The 24,385-nt window shown below is 43.7% G+C and overlaps 3 protein-coding genes, 1 long non-coding RNA gene and 1 pseudogene across 5 annotated transcripts; 2 read left to right on the top strand and 3 right to left on the bottom strand.

Moving 5' to 3' along the window:
* Nucleotides 1-33: 33 nt before the first annotated feature.
* Nucleotides 34-1,407, top strand: LOC119887192 (2-oxo-4-hydroxy-4-carboxy-5-ureidoimidazoline decarboxylase-like). Its single transcript, XM_038698093.1, has 2 exons — nt 34-725; nt 864-1,407. The coding sequence occupies exons 1-2, from the start codon at nt 551-553 to the stop codon at nt 1,208-1,210; spliced, it is 522 nt and encodes a 173-aa protein (XP_038554021.1). The 5' UTR covers nt 34-550; the 3' UTR covers nt 1,211-1,407.
* On the bottom strand, nt 1,298-6,510 carry LOC119887191 (pancreas/duodenum homeobox protein 1-like). Its single transcript, XM_038698092.1, has 2 exons — nt 4,861-6,510; nt 1,298-2,325 (listed from the first exon to the last, which is right to left on the bottom strand). The coding sequence occupies exons 1-2, from the start codon at nt 5,255-5,257 to the stop codon at nt 1,940-1,942; spliced, it is 783 nt and encodes a 260-aa protein (XP_038554020.1). The 5' UTR covers nt 5,258-6,510; the 3' UTR covers nt 1,298-1,939.
* Nucleotides 6,511-7,231: 721 nt separating this feature from the next.
* Nucleotides 7,232-10,148, bottom strand: LOC119887193 (protein POLR1D-like). 2 transcript variants are annotated; one of them, XM_038698094.1, is made up of 3 exons: nt 9,998-10,148; nt 9,415-9,489; nt 7,232-7,851 (listed from the first exon to the last, which is right to left on the bottom strand). In XM_038698094.1, exons 1-3 carry the CDS (start codon nt 10,021-10,023, stop codon nt 7,512-7,514), a joined length of 441 nt encoding a protein of 146 aa, XP_038554022.1. In that variant the 5' UTR covers nt 10,024-10,148; the 3' UTR covers nt 7,232-7,511. The 2 variants fall into 2 exon arrangements, with proteins under 2 accessions (XP_038554022.1, XP_038554023.1); XM_038698095.1 differs by lacking the exon at nt 9,998-10,148 and adding an exon at nt 9,579-9,668.
* Nucleotides 10,149-11,388: 1,240 nt separating this feature from the next.
* Nucleotides 11,389-22,274, top strand: LOC119887196 (annotated as a pseudogene).
* Nucleotides 22,275-22,979: 705 nt separating this feature from the next.
* LOC119887195 lies at nt 22,980-23,970 on the bottom strand. The gene is made up of 3 exons (XR_005441631.1): nt 23,819-23,970; nt 23,235-23,287; nt 22,980-23,086 (listed from the first exon to the last, which is right to left on the bottom strand). It is a non-coding gene; the product is annotated as an uncharacterized LOC119887195 (long non-coding RNA).
* Nucleotides 23,971-24,385: the final 415 nt, after the last annotated feature.

The following is a 24,385-nucleotide window of genomic DNA, read 5'->3' as shown; positions in this document are numbered from 1 at the left end:
CGGAAGGAGGTGCTATAGGGACTGACTTCCGGGAACAAGAATGTAAACAAACAATGGCGTCCGAAGCGGTGTGTATCACGCTGGGTTGAATTTATTGAATTGGCTGTTGGTGTAGAGAAAAACATCAACGAAAGTGAGAAAAAACGACTGTGGCTGTTCGCCTATATCTGTTTCACACTTTTAGCGGCACTATGGCTCTTTGCTTCGGTTACAGTTGCGCACTGAGGAGCGCTCTGCGCGCCTGTTGATCACCGTCACAGAAGTCGTAGTGGAAGGCACAAATACAGTGATCTGTCTGACGGGGCGTCGGCTGAGGGTTAAACCATACTAGTGAGCACGACGTCTGTCGAGCTCATAGGAAGTCTGAACCCGGTGTTAAACACATTTGCAAACTATTTCCATTCTATTTCAAAAGTTTGGCAGTTAATGTGAGAAGGAAAATATTAACCTCTGCAGGCATAGGGGCTGTGTCCAACAGTGCATGAACCCTTGTTGCAAGGTTTTGTCCGAAGGTCGACAAACGCTGCCTGTGTAGTGTCCCCACGTGAACATGGACATCGACGCAGTGAATGCGCTTCCTTACGAGGAGTTTGTGAATATTTTCGGCAATGTGGTAGAGAAGTGTCCCATTGTAGCAGCTGCTGTGTGGTCGAGGCGTCCCTTTGAGAGCCTGACAGCTGTTGAGGCTGCAATCAGTGACTTCATCGATGCTCTCCCAGAATCGGGTGAGACAGTCCTACATTTTAGTAGCTGTTTACTTAGTGTTTAGCTCTGCTGAAGTTTTGGGTGGATGTTTGCCCCTCAGGCCTACATGGGATAAAACATTAGCCTACTAACTAATCTGAGAGTCGCCCTTTGTGCAGGTAAAGAGGGGATCCTCAGGTGTCACCCCGACCTCGCGGGCAGAGACCTCCAGAGCGGCACCTTGACCCGGGAGTCTCGCGAGGAGCAGGCTGGAGCCGGGATGGACGCTCTGAGCTCCCCGGAAGCTTCGCGTATAGCCCGGCTCAACGACGACTACAAGGAGCGCTTCGGGTTCCCATTCGTCATCTGCGCGCGGATGAACGACAAGGCGAGCATATTGCTGCAGCTGTCCGAGCGCTGCCAGAACGAGCGCGCGGTGGAGAGGGCGCGCGGCATCGAGGAGGTGAAGAAGATATGCCGCTTGCGTCTCCAGGGTCTCGTGCTAACTGACGCAACCAACAAGTAATGCATTTTAGTTACTGGAGTTTGTTGGATTTCTCCTGTTCCAGTTTAACCACCTGTGGTAAAGACTGGCATTGTTCTCAGGTCTGCATAGGCTGTGATATTTGCTTTATTCCAACTTTATTATGTGTCATTCATCCACCGTACTGTACAATTAATGATTCAAACAATAAAATATGTGTATCGTTGATTCTAATTGAACACTTTACATGGCGTAGCCTTATTTACACGTGGACACTGATAATATGGCAAATACAGTCATAAAGCATATATACATTCATAAACATGCTTGTATGCTACTCACATGTCTGAGGTGAAAACAATGCACTGTAAAACTTAATAAGGCCATGAAACAGTGCCTCTGAAGGGGCTTTGCATGGTTTGGTTGTCTCAGCATGCCATCTGGTGCCCAAAAGCCCTCAAAGCAACCAGGGTGAAGTGGGATGAAAAAAAAAAGTCCCTTCAGTCCAGTAAACGATAGGCAGTGATATCCAATAAGGAGGTATAGGTGGTCCTTGAGAGAGAGAGAGAGTTCAAGGGGGTCCCTGGGAAATAAACACCAGATTTAAATGCCTTAACTCTAAGGGAGATTTGTTGGTTTCCCTCCCTCAATTTTCGCCCTAATTCTGTATCTTATATGATTCCTAAAATATAAATCCTCTCAGGTGGGCTGCCTTAAATAGCCTATTTGAAAAAGATCCCTGCAGTGTGAATGTAAGTCCCTCCTGCAGGTCTATGCGGGCTCTCTGGACCCAGGGACGGAGAGGGAGTGGCCGTGCTGCGGGGAAACAGAGGGTGAGGTGGTGTGAGGTCCGTTCGTAGAGGAGACCCCTCCCGCGGCCTCCCCCTGGTCTCCAGAGGTGATGGAGGAGTCCTGGTCCGGGTCGCCCCCCCTCGCCCTCCGGCGGTCCTCCTCCTTCTTCCACTTCATGCGCCGGTTCTGGAACCAGATCTTGATGTGGCGCTCGGTGAGGCTCAGGGTCAGGGCCAGCTCCACGCGGCGCGGCCTCGAGATGTAGCGATTGAACAGAAACTCCTTCTCGAGCTCCAGCAGTTGGGCGCGCGTGTAGGCCGTCCTCGTGCGTTTGTTTTCCTCACTCTCCGCCATTACGTATGGTCCTAGAGACAAACAGAGATTGTAAGTGTACAAGTGCTTATCATTTATTAAAGTTTGCAGGTGTAGCCTACCTATTATTTATTTAGTATGGACTAAATCTAAAGTAAAGAGTAAATTAATTGTAATAATTATCCTTTAAGTTTTTACTGGACATGACCTATAAGCCTTATTAGAAGTGCATGGGTTAGTTTCCGACAACTCCAGCAGGTAGGCCCTACCTGCAGAAACCACAGTGTTGGCTATGTTTGTTTTAATAGCCAGTAAAATAAACATTTATTCAACGTTACACGGAATTTACAGTTATTTAAAATTTACCGAAAAATTGCCTACGTCCTTAGTTGAAATATGGAAGCAACAGGTGTTATGAAGACGCTCTAAAGCTGTAATATGTTGTCAGGACAATGTAGCCTATTATATTTAAAACACTAAATTCCATTTCAGTGCAGCTTTTAAAGATTATGGGTAACATATTTTGGAGATTAAGATTAAGGTTTTGGTTTGTTGAATTGTTGGCTTCTGTAAATAACATCACAGAGTACGGTCTAGACCTGCTCTTTTATGAAAAGCGCTGTGAGATAACTGTTGTTGTGATTTGGCGCTATATAAATAAAATTTTATTGAATCGGTTCTAGGTTGTTGTTTCCTATTACTGTGGACAAAACAAATAATAGCCTAATGTATAGCCTACATGTGGTGACCCACATCCTACTAGTGATCAGATAGGCTATTACAAATTAAACATGATAAAAGCAGAGTTTGCATTGATAGATGAGTTTGTGACATCTGAGAGCACACATTTAGACGTGGTTCAATCACGCAAATGTTTTTGTGGCTGATTTGCGGAAGCTTAGAAGAAAACGAGGGTGAGAGTGAAACAGGTAACTTTGCAGTCTCTAAAGCCATCGCGCTATTCCTCACTACCCGGGACCTCTCGAGTCCCTCCTCAGGTCAGAAGGAACACGACTAGATTTAGTAAATTAACTCAGTTCAGGAATGACCCTTATAACTTACACATGGCCTCAACATCAAAATCAAAACAGTCATGCAAAAAACGATTTATTACATAAACAACTTTAGAAAAAAAGAACGCATTTAATGGACATGTAAGCCAAACCTACATTTTGCCTTATTATTGGGGGTTTTCTTGCAGTCGATCAGTATCAGAATGAGCTGTTTTGCCAAGTAGGCTTACACATATAAAGGGATTTGTTTTGGTGATTTGGTGCATTACAATAAATAGTAAATAAAAATAAAAACCTACAAATCAATAAAAGGCCCAATCAGCTAGTTAGAGCAGAAAGTGATGTAGCCTCTAAATATTTGACATTGAAAATATATTTCTTTCCCTCTAGAAATGTCTCTTTGTTGATTAAAACTTACCTGGACAATAAGATACAGGCTATAACAATTTAACTGTAAACACCAACTAAGAAACGTGTAGCCACTGACGGTATAAAGGACTAGCTATTTATAAGAGCACGATTGACAGCTTTGACCCTGGCATCCACTATATTATCCTTACATTTTGTAACACTTACATCAACCTTTTTGAAATGAAAGCCCTCTTAGTGTCAGCGTCTATTAAAAACGTTTCGCAGTTTATTGCTAAATTTAGTGAAAACATGCTACTTAAAAAATACAGCCTACATATGAAAGTCATTGATATATCTTCAGTATACTATAACCAATTAACATTCACAAAAAAACTGCGCAAAAAAGTAGGTCAATTGATACGGAATATGATTTAATTTCAAAAAATGCCATAGCCTATATCAAATCAGTGACGTAGAATAAAGGTTTGTTGAATCGTCTGAAACTTTTCTCTGATGATTTTTGCGGCAGAAACTTCGTGGTCTGGATGACGTCCACATTTTTCTCTGAGGAAAATCAGCTCATTAGAAAACAAAATTTAGTTTGATATGCCTATAATTAAAGCCAAAAGTGTCATGTAATTAAAATACCACCCAGTAGAAGAGAAGAAAATTATAAATTAAATGGTTCAGTAATTTAATTTAAATGGTAAAATTTGGACTAACATTTCACTGTTAGCATAAAAGTTTTTTTTTAAGGCATACATCAATCAAAAACCACTGCTGTAGATTTGGGTGTTTTAAGGGCCTATTATAGTCTTGAATAGGCTATGCAGCCTTTTGATGGTTTGAGATATGGCGATTTGTGACAATGTTTTGTAAAGACAAAACCAACATTTTTGTGACGATAAGACCTGATAAAAAGCAAGCGCTGACCTTCCGGGCCTTTTACAAATTGACTGACAAGGTAAACTGAAACACCCAGGATCATATTGTTGGGAGCATGTCGTCATTACGGGCCTCAGAAAGAGTCACTAAGAAACTCACTTATTACTGCTATGGCTACAGAGCAATGTTGTAAACAAAACGGTGCATGTATTTTTGAAATAATCTTATTCTATGGAGTGATTGCAATTAAAATCTCAGTTCTTTATTCCGTAACGGTCTATGTTATAGGGATCTTATTTACTTGACATTTACTGATGTGTGGCGGTTTTGAAGAATTACCTGCCCACTGTCCCTTCCAGGTGTGCGAGTGAGATTTTGTGGTTTTCATCCAGGGGAAAGGGAGGTGATATCTCTGATCCCCCGTGTCTCCGTAGGCTGTAGCAGGCGTGAGAGACTGCTGCTGGAGCCCCTGAGGATGGTGGAGCTGAGGCACACCTGGATCCTCCCGCATGGGTAGACTGTAAGAGGGGGCAATGTCAGGAAGGCTGGCCTGCTCCAAGACTCCCATGGCCGGCGGTGTGTAGACAGAGTGCACCTGCCTGCTCATGTAGAGGCAGGGCGGCGGGCTGTGGCTGTAGTCCTCCCCCTGTGATCTCTGGTAGGCACAGGAGTCTTTAAAAACCTGAGATGGATAATAATGATCTTCCCGATTCATGGCTTCCGTGGACCCGCACATGTACCGTACCTGCGCCCTGCCTTGGCGTGGACGTTCTGCTCTACCGGTCTCTGGCGCAACTGCGAGGCCCCTCACGGCTCCACACAGGTGTGTCACTCTGCCACCATGTGACCCTGCAGCGCCAAAGCCATTGGTTTCACTGTTTGCTCAAAACGGCAGACCCGTAGCCCTCAGTTTCCAGGATATCTTGCAGCTTGTGGGATTTTTCAGTAAATTGAACAGAACGGCCGTCAGCGCGTAAATCAATGCCACTCTGTAAATACCGTGACGTTTACCTGGCACCCACCCGTGTTTGTCCCCTATAGCATCGACAGGTGAACAGGTGAATCTGTGAGAGCCAAGACCCTGCCTGCACACACAGAAAAAAAAGGTTCAACAGCTCCTTTTAAGTCTAGAGCGCACGAAAGAAACATGTTTTCTCATGTAGGATTGTCCTCAAACAATGAAGCATCGACAATTTATATGGTTATACCTCCCGTCTGCACACTGCAGCTGATAAATCGATATGTATGGGCGCAAACATTGGTTGACCTGCCAGATAAGAGACCTGGATGATGAGACAGTTGTCTTGGAAACTCGGGAGAAAAAACTCAAACACCATAGTCTATTTCCACACCCTCGTTTTTTTTTTTCATTTGTCTACACCTTTGTGACTTTTAAACGTACCCATTACACTGCTCTAAATGCATCATTTAACACCATTTAGCGCGTGTGGTCCCCGCACGAAGGGCCCTCGGCGATAACAAACACCGAGCTGCTGCTGCGGCCGCTGCAGCACTCTCGCCATGTTTGCTGGCCATTAGCCTTTGGCAGGTGTGTGTTCGCCCCATTAAACAACAGCTCTCGCGGTTAACCAATTAGGCTGGAGTGAGCAAAAGAACTCAATTAACCGGCGAGCGCGCGGAGCGTGTCTCCACAGCCCCGCGAGCTCACCACCAGCATTTACGCACATTTTGAGCCTCCGATCGGAGTGATTTACCTATTCTTCATAAACTGTGCAGGATGGCGGGGCTTTTACCTTGATAGCGTGCAACAATACACTATTTGCACTGAGTTCTTCAAAAGCAATTATGGCCCTTTCCCCAGTATCTTAATGGGGCACTCAGCGATGCTATAAAGTTCAAGTAAACCAATTCTATACAAATCACCCCCCTGCATTATGGCTTAATGGTGTTTATATTTGATCATTGTTTCAAAGAGGAAGGAAACAGTTAACCGAAGCTATTCTCCACCACAGCGGAGACGGACAATGTGATTTATGAGGCATGAGGGGCGTTAAGCGCATTTTGGCTGACAGACTCTTTTCTCAGATTCTGCGTAAAATGGCTCAAGCAAGGAGTAGGGCAGATTAAATTTTACTATAATAGACCTATAAGGGTCATCATGAACAAAGAGAGTGCCACGTTTATAAAATAAAAAAATAAAAACTCTCTGGATGCAGCACAATAAAAGAGTGTAAGCTGTAAGCTTAAACACATGGAGACAAATGGATGGGAAAGATATAAAAGGCCCTATACCACTTTCAACGCTTGAGCAAATGTCCATCTGTTGTCTTGAAACCCGGATGACCCCATTAAAACAAGTAGAATTATTGTGACTTTTTAATCACTGGATTATTATTATTATAATAACAGTTAACAGATATTGTTGCCATTACAGCCTTATTAAAGTCCTATTAAGCCATTGCGGGAGGCCACTTGTTCAGGAGGAGTCTTGCACATGTAGGAGTGTCAGGAAAACAAGATTTTTTTTTCTCCTTTGACAAACAAACCCACTTCTGATAGCTGCATGTACATGTCAAAAAAGTTGGACACGTGATAAAATGTGCTTACCCAGTGGCGACAGCAGCATGGCTTATGTAAACATTAGGGCTGGTGAATAATGACCAAAGAATTGTAATGACATTATAATTGAACGACATTATAATTGAACGTGAGAGGGGAGGGCCCTAGAATATTGGCTAAAATGAGTTGATTTCCTGAAATATAACATCTACTTTATTTAGTGGAAAACCAGGAGGAAAAATACTCCAGCTACAAAACAAACTCAAACATGAACAGTAAACTGCAAGACAATTCTCCACCCGGAAAGTCTTATATGGCTCCTTCTATTATGCGGTGTCCAACATGAATAGGAGGTCTTTCAGCCTGCTAGCAGGTGTGTGAGGTGTGTTAGCTCGCCAGAGAGCAGTTTCAGAAGTGCCCACCTCTGTGCTCCCTGGACAGGGAGTGGCCTTTGCAAAAGAACCAGGTCTTTATTCATGAAGTAGTCTGTCTCTGTTCTGGCCATCCCTCCCATGTCTCCGGTCTCTGCCGTCTTTGTAACCCCCGTCTTTGTCACTACTCTGCTTCTTATCTTTGTTGTTGCAGCTCTCCCTGTGATGGTGTTTATGGTCTGCGTGGCCTCCGTTGCTTCTGTGATATCCGGGAGGTGTTCTGCTGCGGTCCCGTCTTCTTCCCGGGGAGTCGCTCCTCAGGTACCCTCTTGAGATGGAGTGTCCGTCTCTGGGCTCACTTGTGCGCCCCTGCAGGCCAGTGGAGCGCAGGGTGTTGAGGAGGAAGCGTTTGTTGGGGCTCCGCAGGGGACACTTCAACCTGAAAGGAGGAGTGAGCAGACACACTTTTTACATCTGACAGGATAGACTTGACATCCTTAGTTGAATTCAGAGCTAATAACCATTTGAAATGATAATAAAGGCTGACTTGACTACTTTTTGGCCAGAAAATAAACAAAGTCCACCCCAAAGGGAGTTTCCATCTCCCACAGAATACACTGCTCCTGAAATGCCTGAAAACAGATCGATTGTAGTCCAGCCTTGTTTAACCTATCTGCGTCACTATGCACTCGTCATAATGCTCACCTAGCGGCTTGTCAGACACGCCCTCAAAAACACTGGTGGAGAAACACACTGAGCTGCAGCACACACAGTAACAAGACGTCTGCCCGCTTCTGATTGGCTAATAGTCCTTAGCTAAGTACTGTGCATGTGCAACTCCCAACAAAGATTAAATAGAGGTGAGATGCTTCACTCGGTAGCTAAAACAAAGCATTCAACACACAGGGTGAAACGAGGTGCTGCAGCAATGTACAGTATGACAATATAGTTTAAAAATATGGTGTTTTTTGAAAATTAAACTATGTAAACTTATTCTGGTACAACCCCCTAAATACAATTATGAACCTGAAAATGAGCATAATATGACCTCTTTAAAGTTTACTTGTTGATATTGTTTTAAATATTTGTGATTGTTTTAGTAAATGTGTGTGGCGATGACTGCTTTGTGTGACTGTCTCTGTGTTCTTGTTTTCAATGTTGTATATACAGTATGAGGTTTTTCTAGATCTCAAGGAGACTTTCTGAATAGATACAGCTGAACTAACTAATAGCAATCCATTTCATTTGGTTTGAGTATTTTTAAATTGCACCCTCGCCAAGACAAAATGAGCAACAAGGGTAACTAGCACTGCATTTACTGTAGCTGGGTATACTGGCATAATCAGTATCATAATGAAGACAGTTTGGGGGATGGCAAATAATTACACAATAAAACATTAGTAAATTGGCTATAACCTTGTTCATTTCAGTCATATAGAACAATATAGTGAGTTCAGAAAAAACAAACAAACCCATTAATGACCCTGCAACATAGCTCAAATACAGTTATATAATACAGTACTGATACATTCGATCAATACAGAATCAGTAAATTATCATGCAATGGTGACATGAAATTAATTTGCAGTTATAAAAGCTCCAGAAAGTAATAAGCATAATTTTATTTACAAATAAATGAGTTGCTATAAATGCTGGTTTCCTAAAATGTGTAATGCCATGTTATGTGGAGGCATCTTTTTTAATAGGTGTCAGATTTAATGTGTTGTTTTGTCTAAATAAATTGATGTGGATCCAGGGAGAAGTAGCTACTGTTGTGTACACATTATATTAAGGACATGAACAAATTGGCTGAGAATATAGCACAGAAACAAGGCAGAGTGTGCGCAGAGTAAATCTAAACACACCACAAATAGGTGATGCACCCAAAGAACAAAACTTGCCCCAGTGCAAGTACAGCGAAGCTGATGAGTAGCAGTTAAATGTCCACAGATGGCAGATATGTGCAGGCTAATACAGATGGCATGTCAAATAAAGTGCTCACCATCCTGCGGGGCCCATGGTCTCTGCTCTCACCCGAGCCCTGTCAGTCTCCCTCAGGAGCTCCTCCACTGCGCGCCTACATGGATAAATAAAGACAAATATCAAAACGAGTCATGTGAAGGGGAGGAAACCGGGGATAAGTTGAGGACAAAGATGGCACAACACCTCAAGGGGGAGCCAAGGGGAGAATAATTTAATTAAGTGAGAGAACACAGAGTGATGCAGAGTGTAAAGGAGAAAGTGAATCATTAGTGAGTGAATGAGGGACGGCGGCAGTGTCCTCGTTTGACCCGAGCTGCTGAATCAGCAGAGTCTCGGCAGAGGAGAGACACTGATTTAGCCGACCTTTAACCACACAGCAAAGGCAGCTAACGATATCTGTCATGGTGACAGGGTTTCCTTACAACCACTACACACTCACCCTCGTCTTACGACACAAAACAAACAGCTGTAGACCAAAAATAGCCCTACGGATGGAGGGGTGGTAACGTTAAGCTACGGGTTTGAAGGTAAACTAGCTAGAAGTGAGCGCTGCTGCAAACTACAAACGTTAAGTGGGTGCAAACAGCAACATAGTTACGTACTTTTCCAGGTCGTTTTCCTCTGCCATCGCGTCGTAATCAATTACAAGTAGGGATACAATTAAATAGACTAAAATCGATTGTTGTACGTAAATTACTCCAGCATCTTTCCTGTTTACTTCTCCGCGAGGTCCTTCAACGGAGGACCCTGTGTTTTTCGCTGTCCTTAGCGATGCCTGATCACATCCAGCAACTAACTGTTAAAGGTCTTTCTGTGACAGAAAACGAACATGACACAAATAACTTTAGTAAATGTATTTCATGGATCAATTAAAGTCGAAAACGCTTTGAATACCACTTAACATCTTGATATTTTAGCTTGAGTTTTGTTTATTTGCACAGTTTGAATCAAACAAATTACACAAAGTAGTGGTTCACAGTAGCCCCTTAAGAAAAAGCAGAAATACCACAAAGTATAAAAACGATCCATTGCAAGTAAAAATAAGTGTTAAAATTAAAAATACGGTAGGCCTACTCATTTTGCACCACATGTAGCCTACTCATTAGTATTGATGATGCATCAATATGTCAGTGCATTGTAATGTTGCAGTTGTTGGCGTTTTAACATTTTCTATTGGGGCAGTTTAATCGGCATTAGTGCATCATTAATTAATTTTTTATTTTGTTGGTTATATAAATGTCTTCATCTGCAAAGTAACTAACTATAAAGGCAGTGGTGGCCTAAAGGTGACCGGGTGTGCATGTGATCAAGCCTCCTGTCAGTGAAGTTCCCCTGAATAAATAAAGGTAAACAAACAAAAACAAAAAAAAAAACTGCACTGATAGCTTATTACCATTTATTTATTAATTCGTAACATTCATATCTGCAGACCTGATAGCTTATTAGAAACTCATTGCACATATTCTGACTGACCTGCAAGTGAGATTTTTTGCAAAGGTTGTTATTATTAATGGCTAATTACTATTCTACAAAGCATTACACAATTAATTATTAACAATTAATACAGCCATAAGTTACTACTTAAAACCCCTTGTGAAGAGGTGCCTTGTGAGAATGTTGGTTTCACTGACAAACTAACCGTTTATGGAAAACAGTTTATGGCAGTACAATATAATCATTCATGTTGAAACAGCATAACCATAAAAAACCTAACCTTATCAAAAAATGCATCATACCAAGACAGATATGGCTATCTAATAGGTAATAACTCCGCATCGGTAGTTATTGATTAGCCAAAATTAATAAACAATTGTACAACATTCGAACTTTTCTGTATCCATTAAAACTCCTGATTTTACATCACAGTAATTTAGAAGATATCCCATTAGAAAAAATCCCGTTTTAATCAGGCAGTTTGGAAGCCACCCCTGATTCTGCTCTGGATTGACACCCGCAGGCCCCGCCCAGCCCCGTTGACTGACAGCAGTGGGCGGGGCCAGCGCCGCCAAAGGCACGGGGGCGTTTTCGTGCAGGTTTGCGGAACGGGCCGTTGCGGTGAATGCGTGATTGAGGTCCCGCAGCTAATAATCTTCCCCCTTTTTGGGGCCGGAGCGCACGGCGCGGAGGAGCAGCCGCTGTAGGTAATATTATTACATCTGCTTATATTCAGTGCTTGCACGAGCGGTGTCAGTGTGTGGCTGGGTTTGCACTGATATTGCCGTTGTTGCTTCATCTGTCCTAGCTTCTCCGCCTGTGGAGGGTGGGATGGAGTCAGACAGATGGGGGCAATGATTAAAAAAATGCTCTCGTCTTATCAAATGTGTTCAACGCCTGCGGGCATCTTATACATCATGACACTTCAGTTGGTGCGTTGCCAAGGTAATGGCTATGACAGTGGGGGGGAAATGATTTGAATTGTTGTCAATTATATCAGGATCAGGTTTTGATGTTATCATTGCATGTCTGACTGTTGTGAACAAAAGCAGCCTATTGCAACAGACCTAGCAGCAGAGCCGTTCTTGCAAGTGGCCATCAGCCTTTTTTAAAGATAAGAGACGACGAGATGGGGTTTATGAAAATGTAGGCTAAGCCGACAGGACCTGAGATTTAAAATCTCTGGCCTTAAAACATAATTTCATCTTATTTGAAAATGTAATTCCTGCTGGCAATGTTGTTCATGTTGTGAGAGTAGATTGTCATCTGTGGAGAGACAAAAAAAAGAAAAAAGAATAATGATCAGAGACAGGTGCAGGGCCAAGACTGTTATTTATTAATATAGAAAGCAGTGCAATGACAATAACAGCATGGCCTTGGACTCTCACACAGACAAACACACACTGGAATTAAAAGAGAGAAATTTCAAAAGCATTTGCCAGTCTTTATGTGACTTGTGTAAAGGAATCTGTCGCTACAGAGTCTGGCTATGTTTAAAATAGATTTAAGTGCTTTTCATTGCTGCTGTCACAGTAAAAACCTGAAGACTTTACTTATTGATAAAGCAGTTTGCAGGATCTGGTACCTAAAAAGCTCTTGCGCACGATGTGTGTTTTTGCTTTTGCGTGTGCAGACGTATGCCTGCGTGTATATCCACAAGTCTGTGTGTGTGTGTGTGATGTGGTGATGTCACAGCTTTGTTATAGGAACAGAGAAGCCTTGTGTCCTCATGATTAATTCATGTCCAGCTGCGGGATAGAGACAGAAGCAGCCAGTCACACACAGACAGGAGCACGTACTTAAAGGAGGCCGAAATAAGTAACTACCGGTCCGGCAGCCGAGGAGACAGGAGAGACAGGTTGTCACAGAAATGGGTAGCCATGTAGACGAGACGAAAAAAGCAAAAAAAAGGATCCAAGGGGGCTCTCATCATCGTCTGACAGGCTTTCAGGCTGTACCGGGGAGGAGCAGAGCATCATGCTGAGAGAAGTGCATCTGTTGTCTGCATCCTTCTCCAGCTACACTCTGAATGTCAAGCCCCGCTGAACAGGCTCCAGGTCGTCATGGAGACAGGACCAGACCCCCGCTGGAACAGAGGCAGGTAGTCACTGTGGCTTGGCTGGCCTGCTGTGTGCTGAGGCACGCCCTCTGCTGTCCGCTGACAGCACCAGGGCACACGCACAGGAGCTCGGCTGACAGAACGTCTGAAGGTCTGAATGGCTTTGGATGTGAAACGATCAGCACGTACAGCGCATCAGCTCTGGGGACGCAGTCTCCTCGGTGGAGTGCTATATTTCAAGACTTTGCTTTAGGCATGTTCTCTTTTCTGTCACAGAGGAGACTGAGTGCATCTACTGTACATCTGTCTGAGGCAGAAATATCAAGTTCGCTGTGGGGGATGTTTAATGAATTATCTTTTTTTGTTTCCATCTCTTTCGTGGACTTGACTTCCTTTCAGAGCCTCACCCATCCTCTCTCCTGTCTCATTTTCTTTGTCTTCTTTTATGTCACTTTCATATTTCTACATCCCATTAATCTCTTTCGCCCCTCTTCTTATCTTTTATGTTCTTCTTCCACGCTCTGTCCCTCCTCCTTTATACCTCTCGCTGGCACTATTTTCCCTCTCGGTTGCTTTCCCAATCCCACTTCCTCTGATCTGTGTCCTCTCTCTGCCTCAATCCCAGATAATTCCCTCTCTGTGGAATTGGAAGATTGCAGCAGGCGAGAGCAAAAGAGAGATTATACTGCCAGATTAGTGGACAGGAGCAGCAATATATAATCTCAGCACACTCACTGACACACAGTGCCACTCTCGATCCCGTGCAGACACGTGGATACACGTGCACAAAGCATTTGCCACATGAATAAATGCACAAGCACATAATCACAAACTTGTTGTTTTTCTGAAACAGCTGTTTAACTCTCTCGCTTTGACCTCTGACCTGCAGGGTGATGTGCCATCAGCCACTGGGGGGCATCTGTCCTCTCTGCAACTTGTTCATGTTGTGAAGCTTATGGGATAGGAGTGTGTGTGCCCCTTCCCAACACTGCAGCCCCACTGGAGTCATTTGTGCCAAAGCTGAGTTGTGCTGAAGGAGTAGAGATGGGCAGCCCAGGCTGCGAGGTGGGTCTAGCCGGGCCGTTGGAGCCAGCCTTGGAGGCTCTGTGTTCTGAGTGTGGCCAGATCCACCGCAGCTGGGAAAACCACCTTTTCAACTATCGTCTGGAAGTGGACGATGACCTGGTGTGCCACATCTGCCTGCAGCCGCTGGTGCAGCCGCTCGACACACCGTGCGGACACACTTTCTGCGCCCGCTGCCTGCGTAGTTTCCTCCAGGAGAGGGACTTCTGCCCGCTGGACAGGACACGGCTGCAGCTGCAGGCGTGCCGCAGATCCAGCATACTGGTGCACAAGCTGCTGGACAAGCTGTCTGTGTCCTGCCCTTTGACCCCAGTCTGCTCCCTCAGCATGCCACGATGTGACCTGGAGGCACACCTCAAACACAGGTAATGAAGCTTACATGCAGACATAATAGATGAATGCTTTTATGAGTGCAGACACACACTCACATACTCACTGATGACACACTGTGCATGCATGACAACCAGGATGATGCAGCTTTATTGTAGCTGTACTGGAGTCAATCAGACTGCTCACTTGTTTAAGTCATTTTGAAAGTATTGTCTTCTGTGGTAATAAACTTAATAGTTTGGGTTGTGATTGGTTGGCCGGGCATCACTTTGGGCTCTGGGAAATTGTAACAAGCATATTTCCCCATTCTGATATTTTCTAGATCAACCCATTCATCTATCAATGGAGAGAGTAATTGACAGATTAATCTATAATGAAAATAATAGTTGCTGGTGTAAGTCTAACTCCAGACTTACACCAGCCATCGTTAACCTCAAGGGTTTCCGTCGATCCATACGCTTTGGCTTTTGGCCCATTTGGACCAGGTGCTGTGAGACCCTGAGGGGATTATTGGGCTGTAGGTCATGTGACGGGGGATTAGTGGTTCCCTACCGCAGTCATGGGTTGGTTGACCAGGAGCTCCATGTTCTCATTCTGCAATCATGCTGAGCAACTTCAACAGCAGAGATCTTTTCAACCATTTCTTCTGTGAGACAGCCAAGGGAAACCCTGGCCTGTGGTGAGTCGGACAAGGCAGGATGTGAGATCAACTTGACTAGGGGTGGCAAAACTGCAACTTTCTCTCACTGGTTTCCTCCATCGTTCTTTCTGTCTGCCTCTCTGTTTCATTTCTTTCTTGCTGTCTCTGTTGGCCTGTCTTGCACTGAAATGCAAGACTGTGTGTGTGTGTGTGTGTGTGTGTGTGTGTGTGTGTGTGTGTGTGTAGGTCTGTGCATCAGAGTTGCCATAGGGAATTTGGTTAGGTCGTTGTTGCTGTTACACAGATGGAAGTAGTGTAATTTTGCATATCAGGAAAAATGAAAATAAAGTAGCAGTTCTTGGAGATTATACACAGATATAGTGGTTTTACTTCGCTTGGTACAAATCTCCTGATCAGAAAATGCTCTAAATATGTGAAAACCTAGCCTTAATTGAGAGGACCAATATTATGATCAGTGTTATCGATTTAGCAGCAAACTTCTATATAGTTAAACATTTTATAAGATGGGATCTGTTGCTAAGGACCCATCCATTGGTGTTATGATGCTTGCCAACTCAATACCCAGTGACCACCAACAACTCAGCTAAGTCAAGAAGATTTTCCTTAATAAGCTCACACTAACAAGCTATCACTGAAAAGTTGTTTTATGTCTTTAAAGTGAGATTATGTAACGTTTGCCTAATGACAACCACTGTAGCTACGAGTGACAATTATAGGACAATGGTCAAAGTTAGTTTAGCAGAACCATGAGCAGAGAAGAGTCAAAAAGTCAGTGAACTGACTCGGTTAATAATGTCGTTACGTAGCAAAAAGTTTGTCTAAATTTAGCAAGCGTTAGCTAATATTAGCCTCCATAAGCTACTGGTCACACCACACTAAGTAAGGCTGTAGAAGCAAAACCCCTAAGTGTATTAAAGTGAGGAAGGGTCTATTTTAATGCCTCTGAATTTAACATTCATTTCATTTTTGCGAGTAAAAATGCTTTATTTCATCTTTCAAAAGTCACATAGTCTGTGCTTTAAGACAAGACAGAAAGCTCCTGAATCTTCTGGTAGCGTTTCTCTTATCCAGAACTAAGGTTCAGGTTTGGTTTTTTTACAGGTGCAGCCAATTTAAAGTTTACTGTGAACAGTCTCCTTGTCCAGGCCTTTTTAACAGTCACATCAGAAGACAAGGTACATCTCAGCAAACACATCATGTCAGGTTGTGAAGACATTCAAAGGTGAAATTTAAGACAGATCAAACGTGTCACCGTGAGGACTAACGTGACATTCTTTGAAGATTAAACCTCAGGCCCACGTGGGTTTCACCGCTCCCCTACCCTGCGAATTTAGGTCTCAGATTGTAGCAGTAGCTGAGAGTCTGCTGTCGCTGTGCAACTTTGTCAGTCAACATTGTTTACGCTGAAGATTAGGAATCACTGGACATTAGATTAAAAGACAAGTGCCAGGCCGCAGCGTTCCACTGTGGTCAAGCTGGGCTGGTTGATCTTATTACTGACAGCCTGTATGTGAGGACTAAGGTACTTTCACTGTTCTTGAAGCAAAGTAGGCCTACTTGAATTAAAGTCTTTACATGAGCTTAGCCTGTCCAAGTTTTACATAGTGGTCTCAATGGAAAACTCTATGGATAGATAGATGTGTAAGAGAATTCATTACTACACTGGTTTTCTATTTTGAATAATGCCACAGCAAGAATCGTGGGACAGCAATATCTGTTTTCATGGTCCTGTTTTTCTTAGGTGGAAGAACAGAAGCATTTAAATAATTCAGCCAGCTCATACTGTAGTTGCTGCTTACAGTAAATACCACATTGATCCCTTGAGTCAGTCTGTCAGTGTGTATTTTTAATTCTCTCTCAGTGAAGATTTTCTATTTGTGGGACAGAACTGGTGAATCTATCTCCACCAGATTTGTGTTCATTTTGATGGAAAGAATGCCTCAGAGTGGTTGAGCTTTTTTGGGACTGACCTCTGTGTTATTATCCAATAATTCAAGTGGTTTATAAAGCAAAAATGCCAATCTTTTACTGGGTTCGGCTTGTCAAATGTGAGTATTTGCTGGGTTTCTATGTTTTATATCATTGTAAATTGAATATCTTTAGGTTTTAGACTGTTGAGTCATTGTGGACGTTGGGAAATTGTGATGGACTTTTTTCAACTATTTTCTATTCTGCACATGTACATGTCTGACATGGAAAGCATTTGGAAATGCGAGTTACACAAGATAGACATGGTCACATGCACATATACATTTGCACCCCCACAGATATTCCCACATACACTTGTATAGTCTTTAATGCTGCCCTACATCTAAAGAATAGAAATAAATCAGGATATGCAGCAGTGACAGATCAGTGTTTCCAGAATCCAGTTGGGAGCTTTCCTACAAAAATTATAATCTCACTTCAAGTAGCGGGCAAGCAAAAAGAGACTTTCCCCAATGGGCTCCACTGCGTCCCATTAAATTAACTGATGCTGAACCTGATTTTCTTTACACGTCAGATGGACTAACAAACTGACGCCTGTTGCTTGGTGAAAGGTGCCCCGGGACACGGTGTCAGCAGACGAGCGTGGACGGCCCGCGATGTGAGAGCGGGGATGAGCGAGCGATGGTGACCAGCCCTCCTAGGTCACCGGGATCCCCGCAGACAGACCTGAGGGACCGCACACCGTCTCCACCCTCTGGACCAAATAACACCAGCGGTAATGGGCCCGCGTGGACGGATGACGCCGGCCTCGACAACCCTGCCTTTGAGGAGAGCACGGAGGAAGACAGTGAGTCGCTCCGCTGGCTTTTTCCGAAGTGAAGAGATTTAGATTGTCAATGAAATCAGTACAGCTTAGATTGACACAGTAGAAATGGCATCCATGTCTTCATGTCTTTAGGTGTGGTAGGGTTGGAGTGTGTGGTCCCCAGGGTGAAGCGGCCCCTCAGTAATCCCTGCATCCATCTACTCCGCTCTGTCAGCTCCACCTCCTCTGGCTGGGACTGCCCTGAGTCTCCTCCTCTCTCTGCTGAAGAGGGTATGATATCACTTCCTCCCTTAGACTGAGCATCCTCCTGAAGGAGAGATCTGAGATATGAAATACTGCAGCTTATCTTTCTTGTAAGAGCCGTAATCTTAGATGACGGGATAATCACATTCAGGCAACATTATGTTAAAGGTTGGGAGGATGTGGAAATTGAATTCTGAAATGCAGCTGTGTAATGTGATTTGTGTGTCCATTAAGGCTGTGTGAAGTTGCCCTCGCTTCCTGAAGGAGAGATAACTGCCATAGAGGTCCACCGGGCGAACCCGTATGTTGAGCTGGGCATCAGCGTCGTTGGGGAAATGAGACGCCTCTCATCAACATCGTGATTCAGGAAGTGTACAGAGACGGGGTCATTGCACGAGATGGGCGGCTGCTGGCCGGGGATCAGATACTACAGGTGAAAGACTTGGTCAATTAAAAAAAAAGTATTGTTTTTATTGGTCTTCAAGGAAGATTTGACGTGATTTTACCAAACACACTAGCCCATTTTCATACAAGACCGGAGCTCCCAAAACTTCAGAGCTTCACTTTAACAATTACTGATTGTTTTATTCAAGATCCATTCTATTAGTAGCTGTTATGGCAGACAATAGTATCAGTATCAAGATATTATATGTTGGTATATTTTATTAGTAATTCACTTCGAAAAATGTACATTTCTGTGAGCAGAGTTTAAGGATATCTCACCTCACCTGAATCATTTCTTAATGTTTTTTCTTTAATAAAGAAAATCTGTTGGTAAAGTTTGTTGCTCTTTCTCCTAAATCAAATTTTGATTATTTTTCTACCTACTTAAAGCTGCTCTAATCAATATTATTTTTAATAATGGATCACAGAACTACTTCTATTTGAAAAATGCAGAGAAAATGATCACCAATTGTGCAGTTCCCCTCACCTCTAAGGTGCAAGTTAGCATCTTTGAGCTAATTGTTTTGGTTTTAAGGCCCACAACTTTACTGTTTTAGTTCACTCTAAATGCTTTCATTAACCTAATTTCCACCTGCCTGTTTTCAGCGAGGTAAGCTCAAATGAAGCAAATGTGTGCTACATGCCCACAACAAAAGGCAGACAGGAAAGGTTAGCCACTAGCTGGTAAGCATAGTGGAGCATTTAGCTGCTAAAGAGCCAATTTTTTTTCTCAGGAGTTGGTGGAGACCAAAACAAAGATGACCAGAGTAAGAAGACTCACCATGCTAATGTTGCTCTGTGTCAGCTGTATATCAACTTTATTGTGGTGTTTGCAGTTTGTTGTGCTGCCCCAAAAATAATTAATGACAACACATTATTGCCCAAACTTTCCTTTGACTCATCTTTATCCCAAGGTTAACAACGTGGACATAAGTAATGTCCCCCACAGTTTTGCCCGCTCTACACTGGCACGCCCCTGCACCACTTTACAGCTGACTGTGCTTAGGGAGCGCCGTTGTGCCTCCCGGCGCCTCCCTCCTCTTCCTCTTCCACACCGGCTGTGCCCCATGCCCCCTGCTCCACCCCTGAGGGCACCCCGTCCAGCCCTGCCACACTGAGAATCACCCTACACAAGAGGGACTCAACAGAGCAGCTCGGCATCAAGCTGGTACGGCGAACGGATGAGTCAGGAGTGTTTGTGTTGGATCTGTTGGAGGGAGGCCTGGCAGCGAAAGATGGCAGACTGCGGAGCAACGACCGTGTGTTGGCAGTCAACGACCAGGATCTACGCCACGGCACCCCAGAGGCTGCGCAGATCATACAGGTGAGGATGCACATGGTCATTCAGGCTAGATTTCTTTTGGTATTATTTAGAAGCAGAAACATGAACAACAGAAAAGAAAAGTGAGTGAGGAAAAGAAAATCTGTGTCTTATTAGGCCAGTGAGAGCGAGTCCATCTGCTCATTGGCCGACCCAGCAAACCAACTCCTCCTCCACCGCCAAAATCAAGCTCCACCAGAGACCTCTACTGCCTTGATCACTTCCTGCCTAACCACAGCTCTACCCCGAGTCCTGTGCCCATACACCTCTCACGCACCAGCACTCACAGAGTGAGTAGATGTGTGTGTGAATTAGTATGTTTGTACACATGTTAAGATTGTGTATTTGGGGGTATTTTGACATGTTTTTATTTATTTCAATATTTAATGACATGGGGATTTCAGATTTTAAAAATGATTTATAAAACATTAGTGTGGGGGGAAAAAAAATGTAATTTGGATTAAAAACTAAATTTCTTATTATAACTTTTAGGCACTCATCTGCATTTCCCACCTATTTTTCTCTTTACTTTTTATTAGTGGATGCATTTTGATGAGATGAAAATCAGTTTAAACCAAATGGCTCCATGAAAATCAGTAAACTGAAAACAATGATGTACAAAGAGTAAGTAGACTGAAGAACATTTACCTGTGAATGGACACATTTTCTGTTGTAGAGCCTGAAGCCGTGTGTGTGTGTATGTGTGATTATACCCAGGACCTTTCCAAGTGTGTACCTGTAAGAGAAACACATTACTGTGAAGAAGGAACCCCTTGAGTCTTTGGGCATGACTGTCGCAGGAGGGCGGGGCAGTAAGAGCGGGAGCTGCCAATCTTTGTGACCAGCGTCCAACCACATGGCTGCTTGTCGAGGGATGGACGAATCAAACGAGGTGAACGCTGCATCTGGAACGACAATAACAGGAACATTTCAGCCAAATCAAAAGCATTACATCAGAAACTACAGCACCTTCTTCCTCTCCTCCTTTAGGTGACATCCTGCTGAGCATCAATGGGAGGACTTAACGTACCTCAGCCACAGTGAGGCTGTGGGCACCCTGAAGGCCAGTGCCGCCTCACCTTCAGTCCAGCTGCGGGTGCTGGAGGTCAGCATGTTGGAAGAGCCCGACCATGATGAGCTGCTGCCTCACACACATGACAGCGACTTTGATGCCAACTGGTCCCCCTCGTGGGTCATGTGGCTGGGCTTACCCAGGTGAGCACACAGAGGAGAGGAAGGATGACGGAGGCACACATTTGCCTTTAATATATATAGCTCTGAATTTAGATGTGGCGGGTTAGGGTTGATTTTAGAAATTTCTTGAAACATGTTTAGAAACAGGTGAAATTATCCCACTGGCATTTTCCACTACTTTTAATATATTTGAAAGACTAAGATTTTCAATACGCATTTTTTTTAAACTGAAGCAGCATCTTTGGTCCTTTGATGATGCAGCAGATCTATACTATCTGTCCAGCCTCCCTTCACTCTGCTCTCTTCTTTTCTTGCAGCTACCTGCACAGTAGTCACGAGATCGTACTGCGGAGGAGCCACCCAGGCAGCTGGGGCTTCAGCATCGTTGGGGGATACGAGGAAAGCCACGGCAACCAGGCCTTCTTTATCAAGACCATTGTCCTCGGCACACCTGCGTACTACGACGGGCGCCTCAAGTGATCAGTTGCTCTTCATGTGACTATCTGTGGCTTATGTTAGCAGTGGCATAGTGGTGAATTGGCAGGTAGAGAAACTGTGACCTTTGAAATTTTAGGACATGTCCCAAAGATAGCAGTTTGTTAAATTTAGGTTGCCACAAATGAACTGGATTAAATTAAATTTCACGAGGATTTTCTGCCCTGGCTCTTCCTTTCTTTTTAAACATAGGTAATTCTTTCTAAAATAAAGGATACGTCTATGGAATTTGTCAATAAACAGACCAAAACCAAAATTACTGAACTAAGAACTGTTTAAGTTTGATAATCAAACAATTTCCCCAGAGTCCAAGTGACATCCACAAATAGCTTGTTTTATCTGATTAACAAAGACTTTTTTCCTCAGACCAGCAAATCAGTAAACATTCACAAGTGTCTTACTTATTTCTGTCAATTAAATCACTTTAACTCACTAAGCTCACTTTATTCTTTAGTTTTATTTCATGGGACTGTTGACAGTAAAATATGAACATTTGCCAGATTTTCAAACATATGCAAGCCACTGCTGAACCGAATGTTTCATATGTTCCATAATGTAGAGCTATTTTAAATGGCTGTCAGGTCCTGTTATAATCCATCCTGACTTGTCTGTAGGTGTGGTGACATGATTGTGGCAGTCAATGGCCTATCGACGGCAGGAATGAGCCACTCTGCACTGGTGCCATGCTGAAGGAGCGCGCAGCGGGTGGCGCTTACTGTGGTCTCCTGGCCTGGTAGCCTGGTATAGCTGGGCCAGATCATAAGCAAGCCTGTACACCACGCCGAGTCCACCCAGAATGTTCTATATTGGGAACAACCTTGGCCAAAGTGAACTGGTACACGCTATTGTACATCACTCCATACGGGCTTAATCCAGGACCAAAAGCATTCAGAACTGTAGTAGACTCAGCAGGACCAAGGCTGTCCTGACCAGGTGGGAACTGATCCAGATCGGCCACGTCACTCGACAGACTGCACTCAAATACACTGCTGAGATCATATGGTCATGTTGTCTTGGTACTGCAACTGTAACAGGCGATCTGTGCTATATTCACCTCACCAGCAGTTGTAGAATCCAGGGCTGTATTCAGTGGATGCATCGTTGCAGGTAGAGCTAGAATATATTTAAGAAAAAGACAAAAAAAGTAGAGATAATGACCTGTGATCACGCTAAATCAAGAATTTCTGCAACACCAGCGCTGTATCCAGCTGAATAAGCCTCAGGCCTTAGAAACCTGCCGCACCCTGGGGGCTCAACTGCCCTTAGGCCTCATCACCATGACAAACAGCTGTCCCATCACTGGAATTTTATACATGTGTGAATGTTGTTGTTTAATAAACATTCCTTCAGAGGATTAATGGCTCCATAGCGTGCTTTGGGAGTGGGAGTAATTTTAGGAACAGTCACAGCCAGAGAAAGATGCTAGTGTGGTGCGTGTTAGAGGCTTTAATTCACACTTGTAAAACAAAAGTATAAATCACAAAAAATATTAGTGATTTGTTTCACACACCATCCAAGCAGGTTTATACAATACAGTGCAGCCTCAAGATTTGTCATCTTTTAAAGTTGTTTTGTGCAGCTTTGCAGCTAGTTTGTCCGCTTGATTGCCTGCAGCTGCCAGTTCGACCTGCTGTGCCATACGCCAGGGCTGATTCTTTTTAGGACGCAGTTTCTGAAATGGGGACAGAACCCCACACACACACACACCACACACACACACACCATAACAGATACAAGGACAAGATGGAGAGAGAAGTGTCACATTTCCTGTGTAAGCAGGGGAGAAAAAAAATAACCACACAATCAAAAGGACACTTTACCTTCAGCTTTCTCTTTGCTGGTCATGCGCCACGCCATGTCTCCACAGGCTTTCCTGATTAACAATACCAGTTACCAGCTATACTGTATTAGCAATTTAACTTATCAGACATACACCACACTCCTAGTTGTCTGGTCATGTTAATGTGCTCTTGTTTTTGAAACATCTGCCACCAACCTAGTATTGAAGGTTACCAGAATTGAGTTTGTGCTGTAGAACACACTGAAAAAGGACATGATAAATTTCAACAGCACATCTTGCCAAGACTCATGTTCCGTTACTCAAGATAATCTAGACTTTATTCTGCAGTTTCCAAATTCTGTAGAAAGTAGTTCTAGATAAAACAGTAATCATACAGGAAGGTCTAGATTACTGTAGTAACTTGGTTGCTGCCAAGAAATGCAGCTATTTGTTTTGAAAGGTAGATCACATCCACTCTTCGCTTGTATTGGGGTTGCAACAAAATGTTAATCTGCAGTGTCACACCTTTAGCAGGAAAAACCCCAATCAGCATGGCTGGACACCCTAGTTTGAGACATTTGTGATTTGACCCAACATTTAAAACTCATTGACGCACAGATTTACCTTCATGGCAAAGCTCTTCCCACAGCCAGCATATGCACAGCTGAAGGGCTTCTTATTCTCATGGTCTGCCAGAATGTGACTCTCCAAATTGAAGCGACGAGTGAACTCCTTATCGCATCCTTTTCTGGGGCATGGCAGCTTCCTCTCTCCCCAGAGTGACACGCAGCTCATGCTGGGTGCAAAACCAAGCATTGTTAAACAGCTTTTTGCACTCTCCACACGCACCTTGACTGGGAGCAAAACCAGCCATTTGTGATTCAACGCTCACAACAAAAGAGTATGCAGTGCACAAACACTCATCCCAGCATTACATCCATACCTTTATGTTCTTTTCTGTGCTTCAGATATCTGTCCACGTCTTCCCTGAAAAGGACACTCTTCATCTCACAAGGGGTATCCTGCAGCAGAGACAGGGTTTTTTCCCCCCAGATTAAACACACCAATTAAAAGAATAATTCTCTGTTGTCAACACACCTCCATGCACTCTCTCATGATGCTTCAGTTTTCCATGAGTGGGAAATTCTCTTGTACAGCCACTGAAGGACAACTATATAGAGAAATTTAAAC

This window comes from Micropterus salmoides, unplaced genomic scaffold (assembly GCF_014851395.1).
Source record: "Micropterus salmoides isolate LMB-PRFRI ecotype aquatic unplaced genomic scaffold, ASM1485139v1 Ms_hic_scaffold_4048, whole genome shotgun sequence".
Taxonomy (NCBI): domain Eukaryota; kingdom Metazoa; phylum Chordata; class Actinopteri; order Centrarchiformes; family Centrarchidae; genus Micropterus; species Micropterus salmoides.
This window is presented reverse-complemented; position numbering and strand designations above follow the sequence as displayed.